Raw genomic sequence first — 26,965 nt, 5'->3', positions numbered from 1 at the left:
GATACACTGATGGAAGCCTGAGCCCAGTCAGGAAGGTGAGGAATGTATATTGTGTAGGTAAACAAAAATGTCACCTGCAGGTACAGACTCAAATGATATATACCACTATGAGCATAGTAACGACAATGTTCAAGCCCTTCCTGTTTCCTAATAGAGTGACTCTTCGGGTAACAAAGACAGATACTTTATTCGGGAGCTACCTATATTGAATTCATGAACAGGCAGTTACAAAGCATGAGAGCTCTCCCCTGTGCAGTATATGTTTTGGAAGAACCTCAACAGGCATCCACTGTGGGATGCTTAAATCCCATTTTCATTCTTTTTCGCTTCGTTGGCAAAGTTTTCTATTCGCTGTTGTCCCGAGATGATGTCGTGTCGGGATTATTTGACCAGAGGTAAATGAATTCTTCACACTTACTGTTAAGTTTTGTCTCTCTGTAAACACGTGACACAGACTTCATAAAGATATCAAAGATCCTCAGATTTCGATATGGAACAACCTTAAAAGCCCTGGGTCTTTAGAAGAAAGTCAGGCTCAGCCGGGCGCGGGGGCTCACGCCTGTAATTCAACACTTTGGGAGGCCAAGGCGGGTGGGTCAGGGGGTCAGGAGATCGAAACCATCCTGGCTGACAAGGTGAAACCCCGCCTCTACCAACAACACAAAAAATTAGGGTTTGGTGGCACGCGCTTGTAGTCCCAGCTACTCAGGAGGCTGAGGCAGGAGAATCACTTGAACCTGGGAGGCAGAGGTTGCAGTGAGCCGAGATCCCACCACTGCACTCCAGCGTGGGCAACAGAGCGAGACTCCGTCTCAAAGAGAGAAAAAAGAAGAGAGTCAGACTCCTATAATGTACCAAAATGGAACAACAAACTTTTCCTCTAATGCACGCGTTTATTCGCGCTTTGAAAAGAATATGTTTCCATAACGATACCAAATATGCATATGAAAAGAAAATTAAAAATGAGATAATCACCCAATCTGCGAATATGCAGATTTGAAAATTAATTATCAATATATAAATGGAAGCTCTTAATAAAGACGTTGTAGCATCACATAGACAAGATATGTAATGTGTTTTTGCTCATGTTTTGCCTTAGTCTGCATCTACACTGTCAAATGAGCTTAATCGTGTTCACTGGTTCATTATTCGCTAACTCCTTGATTGACTTAGCCAACTGAGCAATTCAGCCAGTGAGTCATTCTATAACTGTTGATAAACTACGTGATGTTTTAAATCCAAGGATTAAAAGAAAACACAAACATTACATATCTTGCATTTTTTCACAGGATCTAATCACTGGTAATAATTTATCAGTGATAGGCTGATCACAGATACATAGGTGTATGTATCTGTGTTCAAACCAAAAGCCTTAGAGTATGTTTAATTTAACAACGTCACGACCGTTCTGATACTTAGGGGAGTTCTAAGTAAGTAAGTAAGTTTTAGAAAGGGGAGTTCCAGTACTCCCCTTTCTCTCTTTCCTGTTAGGTAAAGCCACTCCTCCTAAAGCCACTAGCATGGATCCCCAAAATGTCCACCACAGAACGAAAAGGTAAAAGAAGGAGACGTTGTTCCCGTTAAATCCTGCCATATCACATGCAAGAGAAATGGCTTATCAACCTGTCTCACCCCAGTAAACACAGCGCCTAATAAATTCAGTGCCTAAACTGGACCCCAGACATACGGATCTTTGTCTGTAGAGTTACCTTCCCCCGTTGTTCGTGTATATTAGAGCACTGACCGACTTCCATTGGTGTAACTTAAAATCCTAACAAAGTCCTGATAATCATCTCAGAGAAAGAGCGAATGATATGAGTATCAGGTCTGACAGGAGCAAACCATGACTTAACGTAAGAGTTATAATCAGGATTTGTCTTTTGGTGAAAGAATTTGACCATCATCAATACTGTGTAAGTTCCAGTTGAGCATAGGTGGGCTAGATAAAATTCTGCTGTGTCTTTTACTGGTGATCTGCTCATCTGTATGTAATGATAGAAACTGGGGCCAGGGCAGATACCAGGTCTTGAAGTAGGCTTCCGTCCTGTGACTTTGTATAGATACTTCCTAAATCCAACTTGAACTTTCATAATAGGCTCTTTCATAAATATGTAGCCCCATTTTATATTCTCTATTTACATGAGTCCCATAAATAATTCTCCAGAATTATCCGAGACCCACTGATTGGCACTTCCTAGTCTTTCACTCCAAATATCATGACTTCAGTCTACGGCCATACCACCCTGAACGCACCCGATCTCGTCCAAATGTCATGACTTCCTGTGATAACCTTAGAGCCACAAACACAGCCTGTTGTCCTCACTAGGATATTCAACTTTAACTGTGGTGGAAAATTTGGTCTCTTGAGTTTTCTTCTGCTTATTTATGTAGCCAGGCCACAGTGCGGGAACCTAGCAAAGTAATCCCAACGCTTGTATAGCATTGTTTTCCTCTACAAGCAAACCAGAAAGACTCCACTCCACCAAATTTATTTTGGACATGCAGATGAAGCCGCAGTTTCCCACGCAAATCAGCAAAACAGGTGGTCGTGAAATTGCGATTAACAACAACTGCAGTGTGTACTCTCCTTCTCTTTTCTCTATCCTTTCTGGGGAGACAGGCAGAATAAAAACACAGTAAAATCTGATTATAATTCAGATTGCACTCTTACAGAATTGTTGCAGTTCAGGCCAGAGCCAGGTATGATGTTTTAAAAGTGCCAATCTTTCTCTTTTCAGTAACTTTTTTTAAAGAAGGAAATGTTTTCAGCTAACCTCAAACATTTTATACTGACTTTCATATACACATATTTTATATATTAATAGTAGGTTTGTATGTATACATTTAAATGAATCTCCTGAGGTCCTCAATTAGATTCAGCATTGACTGGTACTAATTACTGATAGTAATTGAAATTACTTAGTTGGTATTTCAATGAGAACATCCAAGACCTCAACTCTCAGTAACCGGGTCTGTCTTCCAGTTTGTGTGAATTAATACGGCTGAACTAAAATTAATTTCCTTTGGAAAACCCGGGGGGGTGGTCAGAACAGTCTAGCACCATAGTGCCTGGGGGAGACAGCCGGTTTGCCACCTGCAATGTCTGTGACCTCTTAGGCAAGTGATCTTAACGCCTCTGTGCTTCAATTTCCTCGTCTGTAAAATTCTGTTATACTACCTACTCCATAGAGTTAGCACTCTTAAATGCGTTAACCTTTTGGAGTGTGTGGCACATACTAATCACTATACACATTTTCTTGTTCAAATGAACAACTAAAATTCACTAGGTTTGCCTTAATTTCCTTTGGCCCTGTATGAAATTAAATCAACAGTGCTTACCTGTACGGACTGCTTAGGCTGTTGCAGTAGTGTCAACGATTATGGTTTTAGTGAGGACCTTTTTCATCGTGAAGTATTAAATTTCACGTGTTGTTAGAAATGAAACACATAAAATATATTAAAGAGGGATGGGGGACCAGGAGCGGTGGCTCACACGGTAATCCCAGCACATTGGGAGGCCAAGGCGGACGGATCACCTGACGCCAGGAGTTCGAGACCAGCCTGGCCAACGTGGTGAAACCCCATCTCTACTAAAAAAATACAAAAATTAGCTGGGCGTGGTGGCGGGCGCCTGCAATCCCAGCTACTTGGGAGGTTGAGGCAGGAGAATCGCTTGAACCCGGGAGGTGGAGGTTGCAGTGAGCCGAGATGGTGCCATTGCACTCCAGCCTGGGCAACAAGAGCAAAACTCCGCCTCAAAAAATAAAAATACATACATACATACATACATACATACATACATACATACATACATAAATAAAACGTGGGATGGGGGTGGCAAAAGCTCAAGTTTGTGTGCTGTGGAAGGTTATCTGGAGGTACCACCATCTCCGTAATACGGGCAATCTCAGAGCTCCGGGTCTCATGAACAGAACCATCCCCTGAAACATGCAGATCAGGAGAACTCTACAGTGGTTGGATTCTACTGTCAGGAAATTGACCCAAGCTGACCCACCTATCCTGGGTACTTGAGCCTTGCAGGATCCCAAGGCTGCAAGTCATGTGGATGCCACCATCATGTGAACACTACAATTGTGAGTCCTACTGATAGGGCCCTACTGGTCATATCAGCACCAAGGGCTCTAAAACTTTGAGGTCATGTAGCCTCTCTTGTCGTGTTGCTCCTATGGTCATGTGATGGGCCCAGCTCTTCCAGTCACTGCAGTATGGTGGACTCCTGAACCCTGTTGCTCACATGGATTCTTCCCTCACCTGGCCATTACTGGCTACCAGCATGTGGAAGTCTCAGCCCTCGAAGTCATATAGATGACCTACTGTTTAGGGTCATGTGGATGTTATGGTCATGTACACTGCTCCCACCCACCCCTCCCCATGGCCACAGTGTCAGGCTCATTCCTCTCTGTCACGTGAAGATTGTGAGCTGTCGAACTCTGCAGATGCGTGTGTGGACAGCCAAGTGGCTCCTATCATCTGGTGGCAGGCAAAGCCTTTGCGGTCCTCTGAGCACCGCAGCTAACCGATGGCTGTTGTACATGTGACTCTTATGGTCACGTGAGATTCTGCACCCTCCCATTCACGTGAAGATTGAGTGCTCCAAATCCCGTCAGAGAGGTGCCTCCGGCTCCACGCCCTGACTCAGGCGGAAGTTTTATTGGACTCCAGCTCAGATCTCAAGCCTTCGGGCAACTTTCATATCCTGCCACGCTGGAAGGAAGTCTGGTAGGAGTGGAACCAGCCGGTACTAGAAGTTTACTGAGAATTGGGCTTTAAGGGGTGGCTGAGCAATCTCCAAATAGCAGAGGCTCTGAGGGGGTGGGGTGGGGTGGGGTGGTGAGGGGGGTGGAGGGGTGGTGATGTGGGGGGGGGGGGGGGGGCAGGGGCTGCAGGAGGGGCGGGGGGGTATGGGGGGTGTGGGTGAAGGTAGCGGAGGACTTTCCTAATGTGGCCAAACTTGTGAACACCTGGCAGAGAATGTGTGTGTGTGTGTGTGTGTGTGTGTGTGCGGGCGTGTGCATGTGTGCACGCGCGCGGGCGGGCGGGCGGGCGTGCGCATATGCACCCATGCATCTATGTCTGCTGTTCGCCTTGATCCTGGACTCACAGGAGCTGTTGTTGGTAGAGAGTGAAGTGAAGGAGGAGAAAGCACTGGGGCAGAATGTGGGGTTGAAGAGATAGGGGTAGGGTTGGTAGTGGGGCGGTGGGAATTCATGAACTTGTAAGTCGTTTCTCCTGGGCAGGGCTGTGGAAGCCTGATGGGATCCCCCCCTTCCTGCCCCCACACAAAAAACCCTACCCTTGCCAGTCACCCTGCCTGATTCACCGTCTGTGCCAGGTGATTCTGTCCTCTGCCCCTCCTCAGACCATGTTGTTATTAAGGACACTTGAGACGTCCTAGATCCCAGTTTGTATAGATGATTCCAGACCCAATTTTAGTTTCTGTCTCTTTTTCGATTATGTAAAGATTCTCTTTGTTTCCATGATTTATTTTTCTACTAGACTTTCCAAACATGGGCTCAGGGGGGTGGGCGAAAGGGAGAGAGGGGAATCGGGAATTGTTTTTTAAAGAGAATCTGATATTTCAATAAAAGTGTCCAAGTCGTCATGATGTGAAGATTCAGAATTTACTTGTTATACTTTGTTTGAACTTCACTGGCTTTAAAAAGTACATTTGGGAGTGGGGTGACAATTTTGTGTGTGTGTATGCGCTTAGGATGTCTCAGTGGCTTATAGTAGTATAGCTTGTATAGCTTGACACTCTTTTGTTTCTGCTTCTTCCCCCATCAACCCCTGATTTTCTAATGATGGCTTCTTAGATTCCTTCCTGAAAACTCTCTCCTTTTTTTCCTGTGGAAAAGTATAGTGAACGGATTTAAGTTAAACAATCATGGGTGATAACATTTGGTACGTCATGAAAGCGGTATTGGGTGAATGAAGTTGAGCAAAGAGCAAGATTGTGCTTAATCTTATGGGGTTTTAAATATTGCTTGGCAGATGGTCAGAGAATGTTGTCATTTGTGATATTTGATATTACATGTAGCCTGAATAATCTATTTTTCTCTCATTTCAGCATTTCCAAGTTTGTTCTGTGAGACTCTAGGATCAGGACAAAGCAACAACAAAATGTGCTCTACTCTAAGGAAGTGTGGGACATACAGAACTGAAGGTAAACGAATACTGTAGGGGTTTTTTAGATGACATGCTAATATACAACACGAGTCTCAAAGGGAGGGCTACTTTCCCCAACTTGTATGGGAATGGAACATTTTTTTCCACAGAGCATTTGAGGTGCCAGTGTTCTTCAGGAAATATTTGGGGAAACCCTGTTCAGACTACATCTTCTAACACTGTAAAACCTTGTGCCTTTGTTTACTCAGAACAATGGAATGTGGGTTTATAATAGTTGTAATCTATTCTGCTCATTAAGAAATTGATTATTGCTCTTTAATTCGTTTTATCTTATGTCGTCAGTCAGTCTCTGCTGCTTGAATCTTCCTACTTTTTTACTCTTCAGAGACACCGCCAAGCATGCGTCTGATACCATGGTGGTGGCAAACAATATGTGTCTAAATGCAAGTCATTAGGAAATGTTACCTGTGGCAGCAAATAAAGTGCCCCACTCTTGAAAACAAGATACAACTTACGTGTCAGGACAAGCAGATGCAGTACCTATTGTTACTTAATAATTACAGCTGCCATAGTTTGAGCCCCTGTCATATGTCGAGCACTGTGATAACCTCAGCCGTCATGCAAGTTGCTGCATTTAACCCTCAGGAAAATCCTGAGAGGGTGTTATTTTAATTGACAGATGAGATATATGAGACAAGAGAGGCTGAGTGTAACGTCGTGCTTATTGGCCACCCCTAGACCTCAGCGGCTTATTTCTCACTCCTGCTGCGTGTTTATGGCAGGTGCAGATCCTTCGCGGGATGTAGGGTTCTGAGCGATTCTTATTGGAATGACTCAGAGACCCAAACTAATGGAGCAGCCACCATTTAGAAAAGGGTTACTCACTGCGTCAGAGTGGGAGAGAGCCCTAGAGGGTCTCAAGCCAACAACCAAAGGTTCTGACCCAGAAATAACCCATGTCACTCATCACTCACAACCCATTGGCCAGAGCTAGTCACATGCACGGCCCTGCCCCAAGGAAGACAGTCGGGTCGGGCAGTCCTACCAGGTGCCTGGTACAGGGGAGAATGTAAACACTTGGTAAATGGCAGCACTGACAACTGCATGAAGGAATCGAAGCCGGGAGGGATTAAGTACTTGCCTAACATCACATCAGCCATAAGTGACAGAATCAGGATTTGAATCCACCCAGGTATGATTTCTTTTACATCCTTTCTGCTTCTTTCTACACTGCCTGCTCTTCTCTTTAAGGAAGCTTACAGTAAAAATTCTTTTACATCAATGATGCAATGCCCTCTTCCTTAATCATCTGATAGTTTAATTGAATAGACACGATGGCGCTGGTTAAAAAGACCAATATTGATAAGCCAGAGGTCTTTTCCAAACGGGGGAATGTATTGGATATTTGAATATCCATTGTATTCAACTATAAAAATAAAACCAGGTGGTAGATGAAAGGACTTTTCATTGATCATTTACTTAATATGGAATAATCTCCATGTCTTGCCATTATGTTAAGGAAAAATGATAAAAATTAGAGCCTACCTTGATGAAGCTGAAAACAGATGTGAGAGAGTTGAACAAAATTGCTCGATGTCGGTGTTTCAGAAGCACAGGATAATGATAAAATCTCTGGCCACATGGGCAGAGAAAATTAGCGAGATGGTGCAGGTAAGCCACTTTTGGAATGAAGATAGTGTCACACTTACAGTGACAGAAAAGATTGAAAAAGATCACATTATGAAGAAGATGTGAAAATTTGAAAACTTAGATTACATAGATGAATTCCGGGGGAAAAATATATGTAACTTTCCAAACCCAAGGAATAGAAAACCTTGGTTTATTCAATGTATTCTTGACAAGGCAAAATTACTAGCCAATCCGAATTAGTTACATAAACGCAAATAATATGAATCAATTAATAGCAAACTAAACCCAACAATGGGTAAAACAGATAATACAGCATAACAAGGTTGTGTTTAATCCCAAGCATGCAAGCTGAGTTTAACATTTTAAGAGATCCGTAATGTAATCTAACACATTAGCTGAATAAAGGGAGGAGGACAGGACAGATACCACAAAAGATCCAGTTAAAAAAAAAAAAAGTATGCAATAAATTAACCAACCGGGATTGAACAACAACAATAACAATAATTCTCAGCAGATCGGTAATATAGAAAGCTATCTCTTTAAACTGACAATGGGTATCAAAACAATACACCCCATCAGACACCACCCTTAATAGTAAAACATTAGAAGTATTCTCCTTACAATCAGAAAAGGGATAAAGATGACTGGCATGTCGAATTCTGTTCAATGTCGTACTGAGTCTACTGCAGTAAGCCATATATCATACTAGGCAGTGCGGTAAGCTGTCATACATGCATGCCTACACACATAAATTAATACATGTATAAAAGTGAAAATAAAGCTGTCAATGTGACTATCTTCATATGAAACTCAAGAGAAGCTACAGAAAATTAAAATTAATAATGGAGATCAACAAGTTTGTTGGAAATAAGATGAATATACACAAACCATGTTAACAAATAGAAAATACCATCTTTATTGTAAATATACCATTTACAATAGAAAACATGTCTTGTGAAAGATACGATGAATCTGCTTACTTGGCAACTATTCCAACACTCTTAAACATTCTTATATGCTTCCCTGTACTGTAGAGACTTAGAAAGTTGGAACATGAAAGGAAACATACGTGCACATGACCACACACATGTGTGCACACACTTTCTCTCTCTCTCTCTCTCACACACACACACACACACACACACACACACACGCACACAAATACACTCTCACACACATACAATTTACCAGAGTCCCTTGCAGTTAGGGTCCCAAATGGGACACCGATTGCATCAAGCATATGTGCGAACATGAGACTCAGAGGAGGAACTGAATAACATGGGAGCCATATGTGGGGTGGGCTACCTGTGATGAGGGAGGTCTCCAGTTGTTATGGGGCAGCCATTGCAGAGTTTCTAGAATTCAGTCTCTGTCATGCATGTCAATTAATGGGCAGGCAGCAGTGGTATTTCAGCAGTAGCAGTTCCATAATGTGGGTGGACCTCTCCTGGCTGTGCAGCATCCAGGCCTGCTCTTCTGGCCCTCACAGAGTTTTTATAAGCTATGTAATATATTTTATTACAGATATCTTGTTTGTATAAAAGAACTAGAGTGAATTCTGGCATAGGCAAGTTGGGACCTTGATTAACACAGTGCTTGGCAGCAAAATTGGTTGCAAGCAAAAGACCTTGAAGGAAATGGGGATCTGGGATAGATTTGGCCCACAGGACATAGTTGCTGACACCCGCTCTAAGCTAATAGACTCATTGGGTCCCCAAAACAGTGCTGAGTGGGAAGTGAGCAAAATGAGGAGGCAGCTATTCCTAGGATCCTCTGGCAAGCGTAAGCCAAAAGCTGAGGCTTTAGCACAGTTGTCTTCAACCTTGGTTGCACACTGCAATTCACGTGGAGAGTTAAAAAATGTGGTTGCCTGGATCTAACCACGGTTCCGCTTTGACTGTTCTGGGTGTGTCCTGGTGCTAGTGAATTGTCTCAGTGTCCCCAAGTGGCTGTAATGTGTATTGAGAACTGCTTGAACAATTTAAATGATAAGAATGCAAGCTTTTTACAATATTTAATTTTAAAATGTTATAATTGTGGTTTCAGAATGATAATATTACAATAATAATAAATACATAGTTACACTGGAAAATATGAAATAGAGAGTCCCATGTAAGAAATCGAGACGATTGTCTTTTTCAAAGAGAAAGGAAATGGGAAAACACAGTGGTAAAGCCGGGGCCACCACAGTTTGTGTCCGGCTTGAAGCTAAACTGCCGGCAAGGCCAGAGCAAGGTATGGATTAAAGCTAAGTAAGTGTCTGTGAGCCCAGGCCTGATTCAGCAGTGGAGTCTCCTCTGCAGAAGACAGCCACAACCCAGGATCAGAATGGAAGGATGGCACAAACTCAACAAATCCAATAATTGACACTGAGGGAACAGAAAAAATGGAAGAGGCTGAAACAGACATTAAGATAATATTTCCCCAGAGAGACAAAGGAGTGATAAAGGATGAAATTGTGTCTATTACAAAAGAATAGAAGACTGCCCAAGAAAGATGGCATTTTGAAGGCAAGGATCTCCTTTCACTTCCTCCTGAGACTTCATTAAAACAACAGCATAAAAGGTGAACAAATTATGGTATATCCATCAAGGGGCTTTTACTCAGCAAGGAAAAGTCAGGAACATGGATGGGTCTCAGAAACAGTATGCCGAGTTAAAGAAGCCAGACCCAAAGGGGTACAGCTTGTATGAGTCCATTTGTATGAAATCCTAGAACAGGAAGACGAATATATAGTAACTGAAAGTATATCAATGTCTGCATGGGGCCAAGGGATGAAGAGGAGATCAAGTGGAAACCTTTTGGGGTGTGTTATAGGTTCTATATCTTGATTGAGGTGGTAGCTAGCCCTAATCTCTGATTTTTACATATAAGAAACCTGGGATCAGGAGAAGTTGAATGAGTCGTCAAAAGTGAGGTTAGCTTATTAATCAGAGAGAAGATATTCACACCTGATTATCAGTAATAGATGGTTTCCATTATGCTGTATATGGGTCAATAGGAAAAGTGCTTCTCCCCAAGCACTTGACAAAACCCTGACCCAGCCATAAACATCCTCTTATACAAGTATAAAGCATAGGTGTGAAAGTATAACCATTCCGCGTTCCAGCCACCTACTTCTACACATGGTTGACATTCTCACATGTCCCTTTACAACCTGACTTGTTTGTGTTTATATTTACAAATGAAAACATAGTTTTTCATTAATATTTTCTTCTGAGGAATCATACTGTAATACACAGTTTTATAACCTGACTTTGTTTTCCTTTCCCTTTGTATCGTGTGGTGTGACCAGTATTCTGCCTTGCTGCTTATAGTCTGCCACTTAAACCTGAAACATTTCTTGCATAATAATACATTTTTTTCCTCAAAGATTGGAAACAGGAACTTAAGCTCCCTACTGAATCCTTCCACATAACCTGTTTCATGCTCTGAGCTTTCAGTTTTGGTTCCCTTAATCCATATGTCAGAGGATTCCCCACTGGAGCCGGGGCTGCCCTGTTTTACTACTGCCGCTTTGTAAAATACATTAATAGCTGACGTGGCAACCGGATGCCACTCACTCATCTCGTCATTTACAGGAGGACTAATAACAACGAATGCAACTAACATGTATTTCTCCCTCGATAAACGCCAGATGTTGTACTAAGTTCTCGACGTAGTAGTAGACAACTTATTTATAGTGCTTGTTAGGTCACGGGCGTTTCTCCTGGTGCTTTTCACATATTTCCATGTGTTAACTCACTTAATTTTTACAGTAGCCCCATGAGGTAGAAACTGTTACTATCTTTGAGTTAGGGGGAAAACAAGCAAAAAGAACTTGAGTCACAGCGAGGTCAGTTACTTGCCTTGGATCGTAGCATTTAGCACCAGGATTGAAATCCTGATGGATCTGACCTCAAATCCTATGCCCATAACCAATAATGTGCGACTCTGTGTCAAGGCTGAAATGAGCGGTACGACAGGGCCCACTCAAAGTCTGCTGGGCAATGATGGGTGTGGTTTCTGGAATGAATGTCCCGACTCCAGCCTTCTGTCCAAGAGACTCATCATTGCACACTGTTGCCTTGTATCATCTCTCCTTTTTTCAGACTGTGTGGGAACTGTTTCTCTGGTGTCCAACTTGAGGTGAAGTAACAGGGACAGACAAGATGTACATGGACAGGAAGGAAGGAGAGTTTTCAGAGGGGAGCGTATCACCAGGATGAATTCAGTTCCCTGGAGGCGTTTTCAATGTGTGTTTCTTTGTCTTCTCTGTACTCACCCTCTTCTTTCTGACCCACACATCCATCCCTTGGCCTTTTCACCCTGTATGTCAGGTACTCATGCCCCTTCCTTGCCATGTCTACTTCATTCCAAGGGCAGTCATTTCTACTTCTCCCCTTGACAATATCAGCCACTCTCTGGTCCCGTCATCCTTCTGTCCCGAAGAACCTGTAAAGCACAGCCATACAATTATATGTATGTATTTAGACAGAGAGTGATTTATGTAATACATTCAAAAAGTGAAAAGTCTGGATCAAAGCGTAAGAATGACTTCTGAATGATTAGGCATATTGCAGAAAAGTAGACTCACACACGGTTAGTGGAAGTGTATACTGGTATAAATATCATTGAAAATCCTTAGGAAAATATCACTTTATGCTTAAAAGTACTCATGTGCTTCTCCTGGGAAACTGTAGAGCAGGGACTCAAAATCTTAGACCCACTTTGAAGCCCTGGCTGTGTTCCACTGGGTTTTTTGGCCACCCCCGCTGGAGGTGCTCTGCAACCCTGGTCAATCTGTGGATATTGTTCCATTACTTTTGTGTACAGGGAACTTCATTACTTTCTTATTTTAAAACTGTCAGTTCAAATATTAAAACACCGAGAGGTAAAAAAGGAAAAAAAGCACTGAAAAGCATATTCTGAACAAGAAACAAAATTTGGCCAAATATAATGCATAACACATGAAAAGAAATGTGCGGTAGGATCCAGTGTTGTGTGGCAATGTGTTTACCAACATGATTTGGAGTACGCGTATCTGTAACCTAATTGTAGAAGCACGTAATACAAAACACTAACGCTTGCATGGGCAACACGGACACACAGACCACACATTCTTCCCTTTCTCTGAGACAGAGATGATGATGCTTCCTGTCTGTCACAAGGCTGAGTGAACACAACATGCCTTTAGGTCCAGAACATTCTTCCTACAGAGACCAGCTGTCCAGAAAGCTCTGTCTGCTGGATTCAGGGAACGCCTCTCCTCATTTCTGTCACCACTATTTGCAAAAGCCTCCTTCTCTGAGATCTTCAAAGCTGCAGTTCTAGCCACAGTCTGCAGGGAGGTACTCAGTTCTGTTTCTAAGGATACATTAATGAAAAAATATTAATGTTGCAGAAGAAAAAATTAATTCATTCTAGTTTTGCAGGCAGGTTATGAAATAGTTCTGCAGCCCGAATAGCTCTGGAATAAATATAAATAGAGGTCGGTAGAAATGGTTCAGATGGATGTATTCTCAAAAGTGGTTTTGTCGATGATCTCAAACCTACATCACATGCATTCATTTAACAAATACTAATTAGGTCCTTCTTCTATGCCAGACACTACCAGCCCAAAGTGACTCCTAATCTGAAAACCCATGGCCCAAACAGATTACACCCATCTGGTCCAAGACAGAGATCTCCACCTTATCCAAGGCACCTGGTTCCCACCCCAACAGGAGTGACTAGCACAAAACATCATCCCTGGCCTGCTAACAAAAAAATCTGTCGATGAGACCTGAAAGCTTGCCATTTCAGGGAGAACCAGTGCAGTCTCTGGAGGAACACTCAGGGTATGGAGGCAGACCAATATACATGAGGACATAATTCCTGTTCTGCCACTGACTTGGCTGGGAAATGTACCCGACATCTGTGAACCTTTTAAATATTCATGATCTGAAAAGGGACTGTGGATAGAATTATCATGGATTTTCTGTGAGGAGGTCAAGAGAAACCTAGTGAGTCTGCCCAACACTGAGCAAATGTTGGTTGCCACTGGGCAAGGGTTGGTGTTCTTCATATCCCGTTCTTTCTGTGCCATAGCAGGGATGCTGATGCCATGCACTCAGTGGCATGGCAGTGATGTAGGCAGAATTCCAGACTAACACAGGAAGTACCAGTAGGAACGCACATGATGTCATAAAGAGTACTCACTACTATGTCTGTGTGGGAGGATCAGCCAGTACCTGGTGGGGCCTGAGCGGAAACCCAGGCGGTCTGGGTGAGAAGTACTAGCTGCTTTATAATACTCTTGAGATCACCTGTAATTCTGGCAGCACAACTGCGAGACAGGGATTGTGCTGAGATGCCAGAGGTCAGCAAGTGGACGTGCGCCTGTGTGTGTTTTGTCTTCGGCGTCTCTCTCTGTCCGGTCCCTCTGTGGCTTTTTATGACATGTGCTCTTGTCCAACACAAGGCCTTGCTTGAGGCTGTAGCTGTAGCTGTTGGCTAGCTCACTTTTACACCTTCTTCCCCTCAGTGACGTTATTTCTGAAGTAACGCGTGTTCTCAAAAATGACTCTGACTCAGGAATACCTGTGCTCCATATATTGACCATGTGCCCTTAACCCTCACTTTAATCTTTGATTTTTTTCCCTTTCATCTATGGACTTTCATGAAAATGAGTTGGTTTCTGGACATCCTCCAAATGTCACCAATAGGGGTCTTTGTTGTTGTTGTTGTTGTTGTTGAGTACTGTTATGGACTCATAGCTTTTTAACATACTGATGGGCTCCAAACCCCGGTTAAAGCATTTTGAGTAAAGGAATGACAAGATTTGACTTATGCCTTAAAAAGTCACTCTGCCTCCTGTGTTGAAAATAGATGGTAGGGGAGTCAAGGGCGAAAGCAGAAGGACAACTTGGAAGGCAGCATAATCCAGGAGACAGATGTTGGTGACCTGGCCAGGGTAGGTAGCAATGGAGCGGGTGAGAAGTGGCCAGACTCTGGATATCTTTTAAAGGTAGAGCCAAGAGAAGATACATCCATCCTGATCGGTTGAATGTAGAGTGTGAGAGAAAGAGAGCACTCCAGCCCCACCTCCAAGTTGTGGGGACCAAGCATCAGGAATGTCTAGGTCAGACGCTCTGCCCACATTTAATTTCACTTCTAATGGCACACAGGGAAAGGCCCAACAGTCGAGAGGAGCAGGACTGTCCTGACAGTGGGTCACACACGGTGAAAGCAATGACCCCCCTACAGAAGTTCATCTGAGGCCTGGCCATAATCAGTACATTGCAGAGAGGTCAGCAGTGACCGAAATTTTATTCATAAGGGTGCCCTGAGACAAGGTGTACATTTTGAAATTGGTTGAGGTCTGTTTGACGGTCCAGGAGATGGTCTACCTTCGTGAATGCTGCAAGACAGTAGAGGGGAAAAGAAAAGCGCTCCGTTTTCATTGTTGGCTACAGTGTGTTGGGTACAGTGTTTTATTTATGTCATTTAGATCCCGTTACTGTAGTGGTTTTCAATATCTGCTGATTTTCTTTCTAGTAATTCTGTCACTTGCTTAGAAAGAGTTGTCTCTTGGGCTGAAAGCATTTCAGGCTGGGCAAAAAGAAAGCTTGCTCTGGATATTTCAAACTGAGTATTGTTGAGGGCAAGGCTGGAGGCAGGAGGGCAGCTTGAGAAGCTGTTACATCAGACCCACCTGTCATTAAAGCTTGTACTACACCGGCAAAGAAGTATAACTTGCTGATTGTTCACAGAATGCATTTGGAGATTGGATTTGGGAGGTGCGAGAGAGCTTGTCTCCCAGGTGTTGGTGTGGTTGTTAGGTTAGAGAAGCCTGAGAGAAGGCAAGATTAGGACCCCTTCCAGGTGTGTGGCTAGTGTCTAGTCCAACCCATGGACACATGCACCTCTGTTCTTTATAATTCCTGCTCCATTTCTTAAGAGGTTCAACACAGTTGCTTCCTCTCCCAAGATTCCTCCCCTGATTGTGCCACCTGTGAGATAAGGCTGTTGTATCTGGACAGGCAGAGGAGTTTGTTTTCTGGGGTTTGCGTGGCGGGTTGGCACTTTACTTGCCCTACCATGGAGTTAGCTCACGACATGGTACATGGTAAGTGGACCATTGATGTGTCTCAAACGTGTCTTTTTGTTCTCAGTTGCAGGATGCCATGACCATGGTAGCCCTTTTCAAGGAAGAAAGAAAGGTGGGAATTCTTTCCGGGATAATTTTGACAGGAGGAACTGTCATCATGAATATGGTGGGTATGAGTGTCCGCCTTCACACTGCCAGGAGAATGATGGAAGCGTGGAGAGGTGGGATGTCCACAAGGACCAACAACTAAGACAGTAAGTGACCAGGCAGCTTGGTTTGCAAGTAGCAGCTCCCGGGACTGTGCAACCCTTTCATTCTCTGTGGTCTTCCTTTTCTTCTCTCATTAAAGCACTGAAGGATGCTGGAAGTGGAATAGTGGCTGAGCAATCCTAATTGTAGCCCTGGCGTCAGTGAGTGGAGCATGTAGAGAAGATGTTCTTAGATTTAATGGATACCCGCCTTCTCTCCTCTTCCCCACAGCACTCCTTACAGCATCCGATGCGACAGAAGAATGAAATGGCGTAGTGAAGACGAAATCTGTATTCCCACGTGGAGAAATAGAAAACCTCTAGGGAGCAAAAGGAGGCAGAACACACAGGATGGATACACAAGGAACTGGTTCAAGATCATAGTGAGTATCTGGGTGGGGTCTGCATTAGGTAGACTATTCTGGAACCTGATAGAAGGAAGACCACTTAAAACACCCTAAGCTGATTATTCGGAGGAGAGCTTCGGAATAGGGGGAAAGGGAGTTTAGGGAATCCATATTTGGCACAAAAATAAGAAATCATGTCAGCGGTCCTTTCTTTAGAGGTCTAAGCTAAGTAGAAGGTCGGAAAAAAAGAAAAAAAAAAAAAAACAGCTGGTTGGTTCTGTTCTCCATCCTTAGTTCCATGTTGTCTCTCCCTTCTCTCCTATTTCTTCTTTTTACCTTTAGATTCCTTACGGGATAAAGTATGACAAGTCATGGCTAATGAATTCAATCCAGAGCCATTGCAGTGCCCCCTTCACTCCGGTTGATGTAAGAGAGGATGGTGAAGCCAGATGAGTGGGCACGGGGGACGAGGAGAGGCCTAGCTCAGCAGGAGCCATTGGCCTCTGATGCTGTTGCTTTTGCCTTCACTCCCTGTAGTTTCACTACATCCGAAATCGGGCATGCTTCTTCATCCAGGATGCTAGTACTGCCTCCATATTGAAGGATGTCAGTTATAAGATTTGTGATGACGAGAACCGAAAGGTGTGTGTTGAGGGCATTCCCTGTACTTAGTCTCTGGGCAGGAAGACAGGCCAGGGGGCTGGTCGCCCTCTTTGGGATTAGAGGTCCTGGTACTTACCACGCTGCCTCCCTGCAGATAGGTATATTTGTCAATCATTCTACTGCGCCCTACTCTGTGAAGAATAAGTTGAAGCCATGCCAAATGGAGATGCTTAAGGTAATACAGACTCAAGGATCATTGTATGCTCACTTCCTGGACCCACTTCTTCTTCCCCTGGTCCCCTCTTTCCCTGTCACCACCACCACCGCCGCCACCACCGCCACCACCACCACCACCACCACCGCCACCACCACCACCAACACCACCACCACCACCAGAGCCTCAGAGCCTCTGTCTTCATCTCTATCTCTGCAGCTGACTATGAACAAACGTTACAATGTCTCCCAACAAGCTCTTGATCTCCAGAATCTCCGCTTTGACCCAGGTATGGCTGACAGCAGCAATTCTAAGGCAAGCGGGGTCAGAGCGGTCTGCCTGAGAGGGAGACTTAGGGATGGCAATTTACGGAGCGGTTGGTGCTGGCTCTGGTCCAGCCAGGGCCCTCCCAGCCTTCTGATTTCCTTCTCCTGGCTTCTTCAAGACTTGATGGGCCGTGACATTGATATCATCCTGAATCGAAGAAACTGCATGGCTGCCACCCTGAAGATCATTGAAAGAAATTTCCCTGAGGTGAAGCCTTAGGCCCAGTGCTGGTATTTAGTTAGAGGGGTGGAATAGATAAGGTGGAGGGCAGATTTGTCTCCAAGGCCCAAGATAGTAGCCCCCACTCTAACTCTTCTTGACCCAAAGCTATTGTCTTTGAACTTGTGCAACAACAAACTGTACCAGCTGGATGGCCTGTCTGACATTATAGAGAAGGCTCCCAAAGTCAAGACCCTGAACCTCTCCAAAAATAAGGTGAGAAGGGGGAGCCAGATCAACTCTGGATGGAGGGTGGATGGCAGTACACATCAGGATAATGGCAACAGGCAGGCAGAGGTACCTGTGGGTGACTATGAGGGCTGGGAGAATTCGGGACCCAAGGTCCCAGGTGTCTCTCTTTCCCTGGCCCTCCTTCTCCAGTTTCCTCCCCATCTTTCTTAGCTGGAGTCAGCGTGGGAGTTGGGCAAGGTGAAAGGGCTGAAGCTCGAAGAGCTATGGCTAGAAGGGAACCCCTTGTGCAGCACCTTCTCGGACCAGTCCGCCTATGTAAGGTCAGTGGCAACCCCTATCGCCTTTCCTGGGCACCTTTGCTCCTTGGGTGACTGAGCTGTGTCTGAAAGTGCCCTTCTGCAGGAAGAAGCAGCCTTGGTCCTCTAGGAGGAGCAGAAACCTCCCCTCCTACACACACACACACACACACACACACACACACACACACACACACACATTCCTTTCTCTGTGTTACTCACTCATCTGTGCTTAGAGGTCTCCTTTCCTTCCTCTGACATGCTCCCCTTTTCACCTGCTCTGGGGTGCGTTTCCTGCCTGTCTCCACCAAGCCGCCTCCAGCGTGCCCTCCGTGAGTGTGCTCCAGGAAGCAGGACTCCCCCACCTCCCCAGGACCAGCAGTGTTCAGATCCTGGTGCCCTGGACTGAGAAGAGTCCTTTAGTCCAGGGCCTCATGCTGAGACAGGCCTTCCTGCCTCCATGCTGAGATGGGGCTTCCCGCCCCTGTCCTGAGAGGCGTTCTCTTTCTCTTGCTCCAAAAAGGTCCCCCCACCTGTCCTGGGCTGGCATGGAGGCTTCCCTGTTTCATACTGAGGGCCGAGGCCCTGGGTGGCTGCTGTCATGCCATCTCTTCCTCTGGCCCAATGCCAGGAGCTGGGCCCTCCTTGGGGAGAAACCTGGGTTTCCTGAGTCAAGGGACCAGAAGCAAGCCACGTTCCTGAGGCAGGAGTGGAAGGCAGAAGGCCGAGGAGGTTGGGGAGACAGAAGGACAGGCCCCTCAGGGCACTGCCTCTCCTTCCCTCCACACCTCACATTGTCCTGCCTGGGCCCTCAGAGGAGTCCTGGGTAGCCCGAGACGGGTAGCATTCCTCGGTCAAGGCGTCAGCACAGAGGGGCACAGGAGTCAGTGACCATCAGAAGAGAATGCAGTGGTCGGGAGAGGGGATCCCCAGGCTCTGAACCCCATGCTGAGCTGGGGCCTGACCCTTCACTCCTCCTGGGAGAAGGTCTCCTGTCCCCGTGGCTGCTCTGTTTCCCATGCGCAGCTCAGACTGAGCTCACACAGGTGAGAAAGGCTCCAGCTGCATCCAGTGGGCCCCAGCCCAACAGGTGCATGTTTCCCTTTCCTGCCTCAGTCCCCAGGGCCAGCCAGGGGGCAGTGAGAGAAAGGGCTGCAGCAGGGGAGCTGCTTTTCTCCTCTATTCCTCCCTAAACTCCACCTCCGCAGTAGAGCGTCTTTCCTTTCCCTTTGCATTGCATCCTGTGTCTCCCTTGTCTCTCCTCTCCTATGTCTCACCCATCTCTCCCTCCCCTACCTTCACCCCATTTCTGATGTCGTCCCCTCTGCCTTCCCCTTTCTGCCTCCTGAGCCCGGCCTCACTCACCTCCCTGTGCCAGCATCCTGGGCCATCCCTAAGGGCTGACCTGGTCTTGGCCAGGGCCTGGTCAGGCAAGTTGATGGACAGCCAGTGAGGTAACAGAGCCCTGGGCTCCCACCCCATTTTCTGCTCCCTGCAGAGCCTTCCACGGTGACTTGGACAAAGGGGAGGGAGGGAGAGGGGGGGAAGAAAGCCCTGGAACCTGGGCTCCCAGTGCTGCTTCGTGTGGCACTGGAGAAAAGGGAGTCAGGACAGTCTATATGGAAGCTAACCAGGAGGAAGGAGAGGGAGGAGAGTGAGAGGGAGTGGGAGAGAGACTGTGCCACCCTGAACTGTCAGTCACTTCATTCAATTTTTGGTTTTGGACAGTGCCATCCGGGATTGTTTCCCCAAGTTGTTACGCCTGGTAAGTATGTATAATACCGTCACCATTGTCTCCTCTTACTCAAGAACATGACCTCCACACCTGCCCTTAAGTCCTTTGGGTCTTGCCTAGATTACATGCTTGTATCAGACCCTCATCCATTTTACAGAGGGATTCCTGAAGAAGACAAGAATATTCTCCCTGAAAATGTGTACACACACAAACACACACACACACACACACACACATTTGTATGTAATAGTAGAGATGTCCAGCACTCCACTGGAATTTCCAGGCCCATTTCCCACCTGGCCTCTGATGCTTGTCTCCCTGGGCATGTTCATCTTATTGGTCATCGAGCTCCACCTCCTTGGTCTCCACTGCTGACTTCCTCTTTCCTTCTCCAGGACGGCCGAGAGTTATCTGCACCAATGATTGTTGACATTGACAGCTCTGAGATAATGAAACCCTGCAAGGTGAGGAAGAAGGACCAAGCAAGATTTGGGGTGTTGTAAGGGAGGCTTTGTCCACCGCATAGATCCAAATTGTCTTTTGATTTCAGAAAAACTTTACTGGATCTGAGACCCTAAAGCATTTAGTCCTGCAATTCCTGCAGCAGTGAGTATCCCTGGAACCCTGGGACCATGAGGAAGGGGAGGGCTGAGGCAGGCTGGGCTACCCATGCACAGGTCAGCTCATGGGAGTTTTCAAGTCTCATCAGAGGTAGCCTATCCTCACTGCTTCCCCACAGGTATTACTCGATCTATGACTCTGGAGATCGACAGGGTCTCCTCGGTGCTTACCACGATGAGGCCTGCTTCTCCTTGGCTATTCCTTTCGACGCCGAGGACTCAGCCCCGTGAGTATCACGACTCAGACCCTGCTCTGGGGCTGTGTGTCTCCCCAGCAGACACAGGCCAACTCCTGGAAATGCCTGCACTGGGCGGGCCACCCACTCCTGCTCCTCTTTTTCTGCTAGGAACAGCTTGCGCAAGTACTTTGAGGATAGCAGGAATATGAAGACACTCAAGGACCCCTGTAAGTGTGTGATGGGGAAGAGTGGGCAAGGTAAGGGGGTGTGATGGGAACAATCACAGGGGCCAAGGACCAGGGTGTGGCAGCCCCCTGCCCCACCCCGCCCCACCCTGCCGTTCCTTGCTTCTCTTCTCCTCTACAGACCTGAAGGGGGAACTGCTGAGGCACACAAAACGTGACATTGTGGACTCCCTCAGTGCGTTGCCCAAAACTCAGCATGACCTCAGCTCCATCCTGGTGGACATGTGGTGCCAGACGGTGAGCACCTGCTTCCTCCCTCGGGCAGGCCCAGAGAGCCAGAGGTGGGTAGGAGGTTAAGGAGGATCCTGAGCACCTGAGCTCTTCCCTTTCAGGAATGGATGCTCTGCTTTTCTGTCAATGGAGTTTTCAAGGAAGGTGAGTGTCTGTAGAGTCCCCTCCCCAGATCCCCCGCTGCTCCCTCCCCCTGGCTGGGCTCCCTCTCAGAACTCCGCCAGCTTCCCTGATTTCATTCCTTTCCTTTCCTTCCTCTTCTTCCCTCCGTGTTTTCCCACCCCCACTCTGCCCTCAAACCACCCTGCTCTGACCTAGGTCCATGCCTGTCTGCCCTGCACAGCTCAGGTGTGTGTTAAGGACACAGACTGTGGAGTTTGGCAGCTCTCATCCCAGGTCCTTACTCTGTGAACTTGTGGTTGGTTACTTAACCCTTCAGTTTCCTCATTTGCAAAATGGGGCTAATAACCTATCTCTTGGGCTACTGTGAAATAGGCATTAAGTGAACTTGTGGTTTTCACAGGGCCCCACACGTAATAGGGGCCCTGTCACTGGGAGCGGATTGTTCCTATTGCTGCCCTCCCCATTCCTGCCACATCCGCCTGACTCCAAGTGAATAATTGTCCTGGTCTGCCCCGCCTTCTGTGTGAGTGTCAAGCAAGACTCTGACGGGGGATCACCGTGTGAGCATGTTAAAGCCTGTGCAACTCTAAGGTGGTGGTGTTTGTTGTCTTTGAAGTGGAAGAACAGTCTCAGGGTTCTGTTCTCGCCTTCACCCGGACCTTCATCGCTACCCCTGGCAGCAGTTCCAGGTTAGTGCTGTGTTGTGGGTGGGAGCACCCATCCAAGCTTGGGGCCCATGTCGTGGAAATGTGGTGGGTGCAGTCCTCGGGGTGTTCTCAGTATTGTGGAAGGCCAACAGGAAGATCCAAGGAACAGTCTAGCCTAGTGTTTAAGAGTGTGGGCCCTGGAGTCAGAATACAGATTCTGTTCCTCACCCCAACATTCACAAACTATGTGACCTTGATCAACTTATTCGACCTCTCTGTGATTCAGTGCCTTTTTCTGAAAATTGGAATAAGACTATCCACTTCGTTGGACTGTTGTACAGGGTAAATGCGTTGGGGTTAGAGCTAAAGGTCTAGTGAAGCTGGTAGACAGCCTCTCCAAAGGTGGACTCTGTGGGAGGGTTAGAGGGCACCAGCCAAAAAATCTGGGAGGCAGGCACAGTTAGGGATATGGAAGGAATTTGGTTGTTGAGTGGCAGTGGTTAAGAAGGATCCTGTTGTTGGGGGTGTGGAGTTACCTACCTGTCCAGTTTGAGGGTGCATTTTTCTTTCCTGCAGTCTGTGCATCGTGAATGACGAGCTGTTTGTGAGGGACGCCAGCCCCCAAGAGACTCAGAGTGCCTTCTCCATCCCAATGTCCACACTCTCCTCCAGCTCTGAGCCCTCGCTCTCCCAGGAGCAGCAGGAAATGGTGCAGGCTTTCTCTGCCCAGTCTGGGATGAAACTGGAGTGGTCTCAGAAGTGAGTGCTGGGGGTACATGGGGATGGGGGGAGTTGGGACATTAGAGGAATGAGTAATGGAAACTCACATGCAATTTGGAAAAATAGCTATCTGGATATTTTGCTTCCAAAAAAACAGGGGGGCCCATGAAAAAGGTATCGTATTTTTATACTGATATATGTAAATATTTTTTTAAATGGCATAATGTCCAGATGACATTACCTTCCATTTGTAAAATCTGAAAGAATCAACCACAACAAACTACGGATAAACCAGTTCAGCAAGGTTCAAAGATACAGCATACAAAAATCATTTGTACTTCTATGTAGTTGCAATGGGCAATCCAAAAAATGAAATTAAGAAAATAAGTCCATCTACAGTAGCATCGAAAATTATTAATAAAGTATGTAGGAGCAAATTTAAGAGAAGAAGCGCGGATCTTATACTCTGAAATCTGCAAAACATTGCTGAAAAAAATTAAAGAAGACCTAAGTGCATGGAAAGACATCCCACGTTCATAGATTGGAAGACTTAATATCATTAAGATGGCAGTACCACCCAGAACAATCTACAGATTCATTGCAGTCCCTGACAGAATCCCAACTGACTTCTTTGCAGAAATTGACAAGGTAATCCCAAAATTCATGTGGAAATGCAGTGGACCCCAAACAGCCAAAACCATCTTGAAAGAGAACGACGACGTTAGAAGACTCACACTTCCAGATTTCAGAACTTGCTACAAAACTACATTAATCAAGATAGTATGGTACCGACATAGGAACAGACGTGGGAATCAATGGAATATAATTGAGAGTCCACAGATAATCTCACATATTTATGTCTAGTTGATTATCATTCAGGGTGCTGAAAAAATCCAATGGAGGAAAAAAATAGTCTTTTTTAGCAAGTGGCGCTGGGAGACGTGGCTATCCACTCGCAAAACAATTAATTTTGACCCCTAACTCACATCATGTGCAAACACTGGCAGAAAATGGATCAATGACCTAAAATAAGAGCTAGAACTGTAAAACACCGTAAGTGTACATCTTCATTACCTTGAGTTAGGCAACCGTTTCTTTCTTTTTTTTTTTTTTTTTTATTATTACACTTTAAGTTCTAGGGTACATGTGCATAACGTGCAGGTTTGTTACATATGTATACTTGTGCCATGTTGGTGTGCTGCACCCATCAACTCGTCAGCACCCATCAATTCGTCATTTATATCAGGTATAACTCCCAATGCAATCCCTCCTCCCTCCCCCCTCCCCATGATAGGCCCCGGTGTGTGATGTTCCCCTTCCCGAGTCCAAGTGATCTCATTGTTCAGTTCCCACCTGTGAGTGAGAACATGCGGTGTTTGGTTTTCTGTTCTTGTGATAGTTTGCTAAGAATGATGGTTTCCAGCTGCATCCATGTCCCTACAAAGGACGCAAACTCATCCTTTTTTATGGCTGCATAGTATTCCATGGTGTATATGTGCCACATTTTCTTAATCCAGTCTGTCACAGATGGACATTTGGGTTGATTCCAAGTCTTTGCTATTGTGAACAGTGCCGCAGCACAAGCAACCAAAGAAAAAAATAGGTAAATTGGACTTCATCTAAATTAAAAGCTTTTGTGCATCAGCAGACACTATCAAGAAAGCAGAAAACCGACTGATGGGAACAAGGGAAAATATTTGCAAATCACATCGCTGACAAGAAGAACCCTTACAACTCAACAACAAAGAGACAAGCCACCCAATTAAAAAATGGGGAAATGATTTGAATAGACGTTTCTCCAAAGAAGATGTACAAATGACCAAGAAGCGCGTGAAAATCTTCTCAACATCATTAGTCATTAGGGAAACGCATATCGAAACCACAGTGAGTTACCACTTCATAGCCACTACGATAGCTTTAGTCAGTAAAAGGAAACATTACAAATGTCAGTGAGAATGCAGAGAAATTGGAAATCTCATGTATTACTACTGGGACCATAAAATGGAGCAGTTGCTGGGCAAACGATTTTGGTAATTCCTCAAAATCTTAAACATGGAGTTACCACATGATCCAGTAATCCCACTCCTAAGTGTATACCAAAAGAAATGAAAATATATGCCCATTCAACAACTTGCACATGAATTTCCATAGTGGCATTATTCCAAATAGCCAAAAAATGGAAACATATCGATTGACCTTTAGCTGAATGGATAATGTGGTACATCCATACGGTGGAGTATTATTGGAATGTTATTCATTCATGAAAAAGGATGTAGTTGTGATATACGCTATGACGTGGATGAACCCCGAAAACATTTATGTGCTAAGTGAGAGCAGCCAGTCACAAAAAGCCACATAATTATATGATTCCATTCATATGAAGTGTTCAGAATAGCCAGATCCGTAGAGACCGAAAGCAGAGTAGTGGTTGCCAAGATCTGGGGAAGAGGGAGAACAGGGAGTGATCTCTAACAGTTAAGGAGTTTCTTTTTGACATGATAAAAATAGTTTGGAATTAGATAGTTGTGATGGTTGCACAATCTTGTGAATAGACTTAAAAGCACTGAATTGTACACCTTAAAATGGTGACTGCTACAGTATGTGCATGATATCTCAATAAAAATGAAACGTAGTATTGAATTTCCACTTGTTATTTCTTGAACATCTTTCTTTATCAATGTGTATTAAGCTCCCTTGTTCATTTGAATACCCCTATGTTTCTGATTTGAGTTCCAGTGGGCATTAATGTCAGGGATAGGCGTTTTGGTTTTCCCTAGGCCTTTTTTCATTGTTACAATAGTGCTCATATTGGTACATGTGACCCAGCAAAAAGGTAGCACAGATTAAGGGTGGCATTGCATAGTCAGCGTGTCTGTCCTGGGCTAGTAATGGAGAGCACCTGTTCTTCTCCCACCCCAGGTGCCTTCAGGACAATGAGTGGAACTACACTAGAGCTGGTCAGGTCTTCACTATGCTCCAGGTGAGGTCTGGGAATCAAGTGGGTAAAAGACAGCTGTCTCTGGGTCATCAGGAGGGCCAAGAAGATGGAGGCCGGGTAGTGTGGGGACGGAACTCAGGGCGCCTGGCTCTACTAACATCCCAACTCCTGTTCTTTACTTTCTCTAGACCGAGGGCAAGATCCCAGCGGAGGCCTTCAAGCAAATCTCCTAAAAGGAGCCCTTCGGTGTCTTCTTTGTCTTCGTTCACATCCTCTTTGTTTCCTCTTTTCACCAGCATAAGGCCTGGCTGACCAGGAAGCCAGAGTTAACTTGCAGGCCGCATGACATAACCACCCAGAGAGCCAGTTGCTCTGTGTATTCGCCCCACTCATGATCACTGTTTTATTTTCATAATAAAGAGTGACGTTACACGTTGTACGTTGTGTGCCCTGGATTGCTCTTCCCCTGCCCCAACCGTGAGCCAGCGGGGCCAGGACTGAAAGCACTGCATCCCTGTTCATCCCTGGCTGGCCTTAGCAGATACATCAATCTGGCTTGCCTTCATAGGTAATTTTGTCAATAAATCCTGATGAGAAAGGACACACACTCCTTCCAGAGATTGGCCTTGAGAGACAGTGGGACACTGTCAGATGCTCGACCTGGAGGCCCACAGAAGCAGGCATGTTACCTTGGCACACCAGGGGCTTCCATCCACCGTCCCAACCCCTCCCTTTCCCGAAGGTGCACTTTTCAAGGAGGAGTCTCAGGGTAGCACCTGCGGTGGGGGTGATGGGGGGAGACTCAGCCCATCTGCCCAGCACACTCCTCAGAGAGCTGACACCGGGTGCTTCATGTCCATGTTCTTGAAGGGGTTCAGCCATTTATTTTCACTTCTAAACAAACAGTAGTAGCGCAGAATCTCACCCTATGGTCAGTTCTCAACAACTGGCATTTATAGCGGTTCCGAATTGCAGGCAAGAGTTGAACGGAACATTTGGACAATTTATTGTCCACACTTCTGTGATGCTTGCATGTTAGACAATCAGCAGGCATAGTTTTCAAAATTAAAATAATAGCAGTGTGACGTTTTCAAGTCACAGTCCTATAAATGGGACATAGGAGAGGTACCACCAGTTTACAAATTATGCCTCCACTTTCGTGTTTGGCATACGTTATTTCCTGCCACTTGCCACCTTCCTACCACTTGCCACT

The 26,965-nt window shown here is 45.6% G+C and overlaps 1 protein-coding gene across 2 annotated transcripts in view; it reads left to right on the top strand.

Annotated features, from left to right (window-relative positions):
* The window catches only part of LOC111530207 (nuclear RNA export factor 2), a 67,667-nt gene extending 41,476 nt beyond the window's left edge, over nucleotides 1-26,191 (top strand). The window contains exons 3-23 of one of the 2 annotated variants that reach the window (XM_023197318.1): nucleotides 6,089-6,184; nucleotides 15,933-16,122; nucleotides 16,349-16,499; nucleotides 16,806-16,889; nucleotides 17,001-17,105; nucleotides 17,221-17,301; nucleotides 17,500-17,569; nucleotides 17,726-17,814; nucleotides 17,935-18,042; nucleotides 18,229-18,338; nucleotides 20,043-20,079; nucleotides 20,445-20,513; nucleotides 20,600-20,655; nucleotides 20,789-20,896; nucleotides 21,017-21,075; nucleotides 21,215-21,330; nucleotides 21,426-21,468; nucleotides 22,064-22,136; nucleotides 22,671-22,853; nucleotides 25,734-25,794; nucleotides 25,941-26,191. In XM_023197318.1, the coding sequence (XP_023053086.1) occupies nucleotides 6,142-6,184; nucleotides 15,933-16,122; nucleotides 16,349-16,499; nucleotides 16,806-16,889; nucleotides 17,001-17,105; nucleotides 17,221-17,301; nucleotides 17,500-17,569; nucleotides 17,726-17,814; nucleotides 17,935-18,042; nucleotides 18,229-18,338; nucleotides 20,043-20,079; nucleotides 20,445-20,513; nucleotides 20,600-20,655; nucleotides 20,789-20,896; nucleotides 21,017-21,075; nucleotides 21,215-21,330; nucleotides 21,426-21,468; nucleotides 22,064-22,136; nucleotides 22,671-22,853; nucleotides 25,734-25,794; nucleotides 25,941-25,985 (1,881 nt within the window). In that variant the 5' untranslated portion in view covers nucleotides 6,089-6,141 and the 3' untranslated portion in view covers nucleotides 25,986-26,191. Of the gene's footprint in view, nucleotides 1-6,088; nucleotides 6,185-15,932; nucleotides 16,123-16,348; nucleotides 16,500-16,805; nucleotides 16,890-17,000; nucleotides 17,110-17,220; nucleotides 17,302-17,499; nucleotides 17,570-17,725; nucleotides 17,815-17,934; nucleotides 18,043-18,228; nucleotides 18,339-20,042; nucleotides 20,080-20,444; nucleotides 20,514-20,599; nucleotides 20,656-20,788; nucleotides 20,897-21,016; nucleotides 21,076-21,214; nucleotides 21,331-21,425; nucleotides 21,469-22,063; nucleotides 22,137-22,670; nucleotides 22,854-25,733; nucleotides 25,795-25,940 lie in introns of those variants that run through there. The other variant, XM_023197319.1, reaches the window with a different exon arrangement.
* The last annotated feature ends 774 nt before the right edge of the window (nucleotides 26,192-26,965 follow it).

This window comes from Piliocolobus tephrosceles, chromosome 12 (assembly GCF_002776525.5).
Source record: "Piliocolobus tephrosceles isolate RC106 chromosome 12, ASM277652v3, whole genome shotgun sequence".
Lineage (NCBI taxonomy): Eukaryota > Metazoa > Chordata > Mammalia > Primates > Cercopithecidae > Piliocolobus > Piliocolobus tephrosceles.
This window is presented reverse-complemented; position numbering and strand designations above follow the sequence as displayed.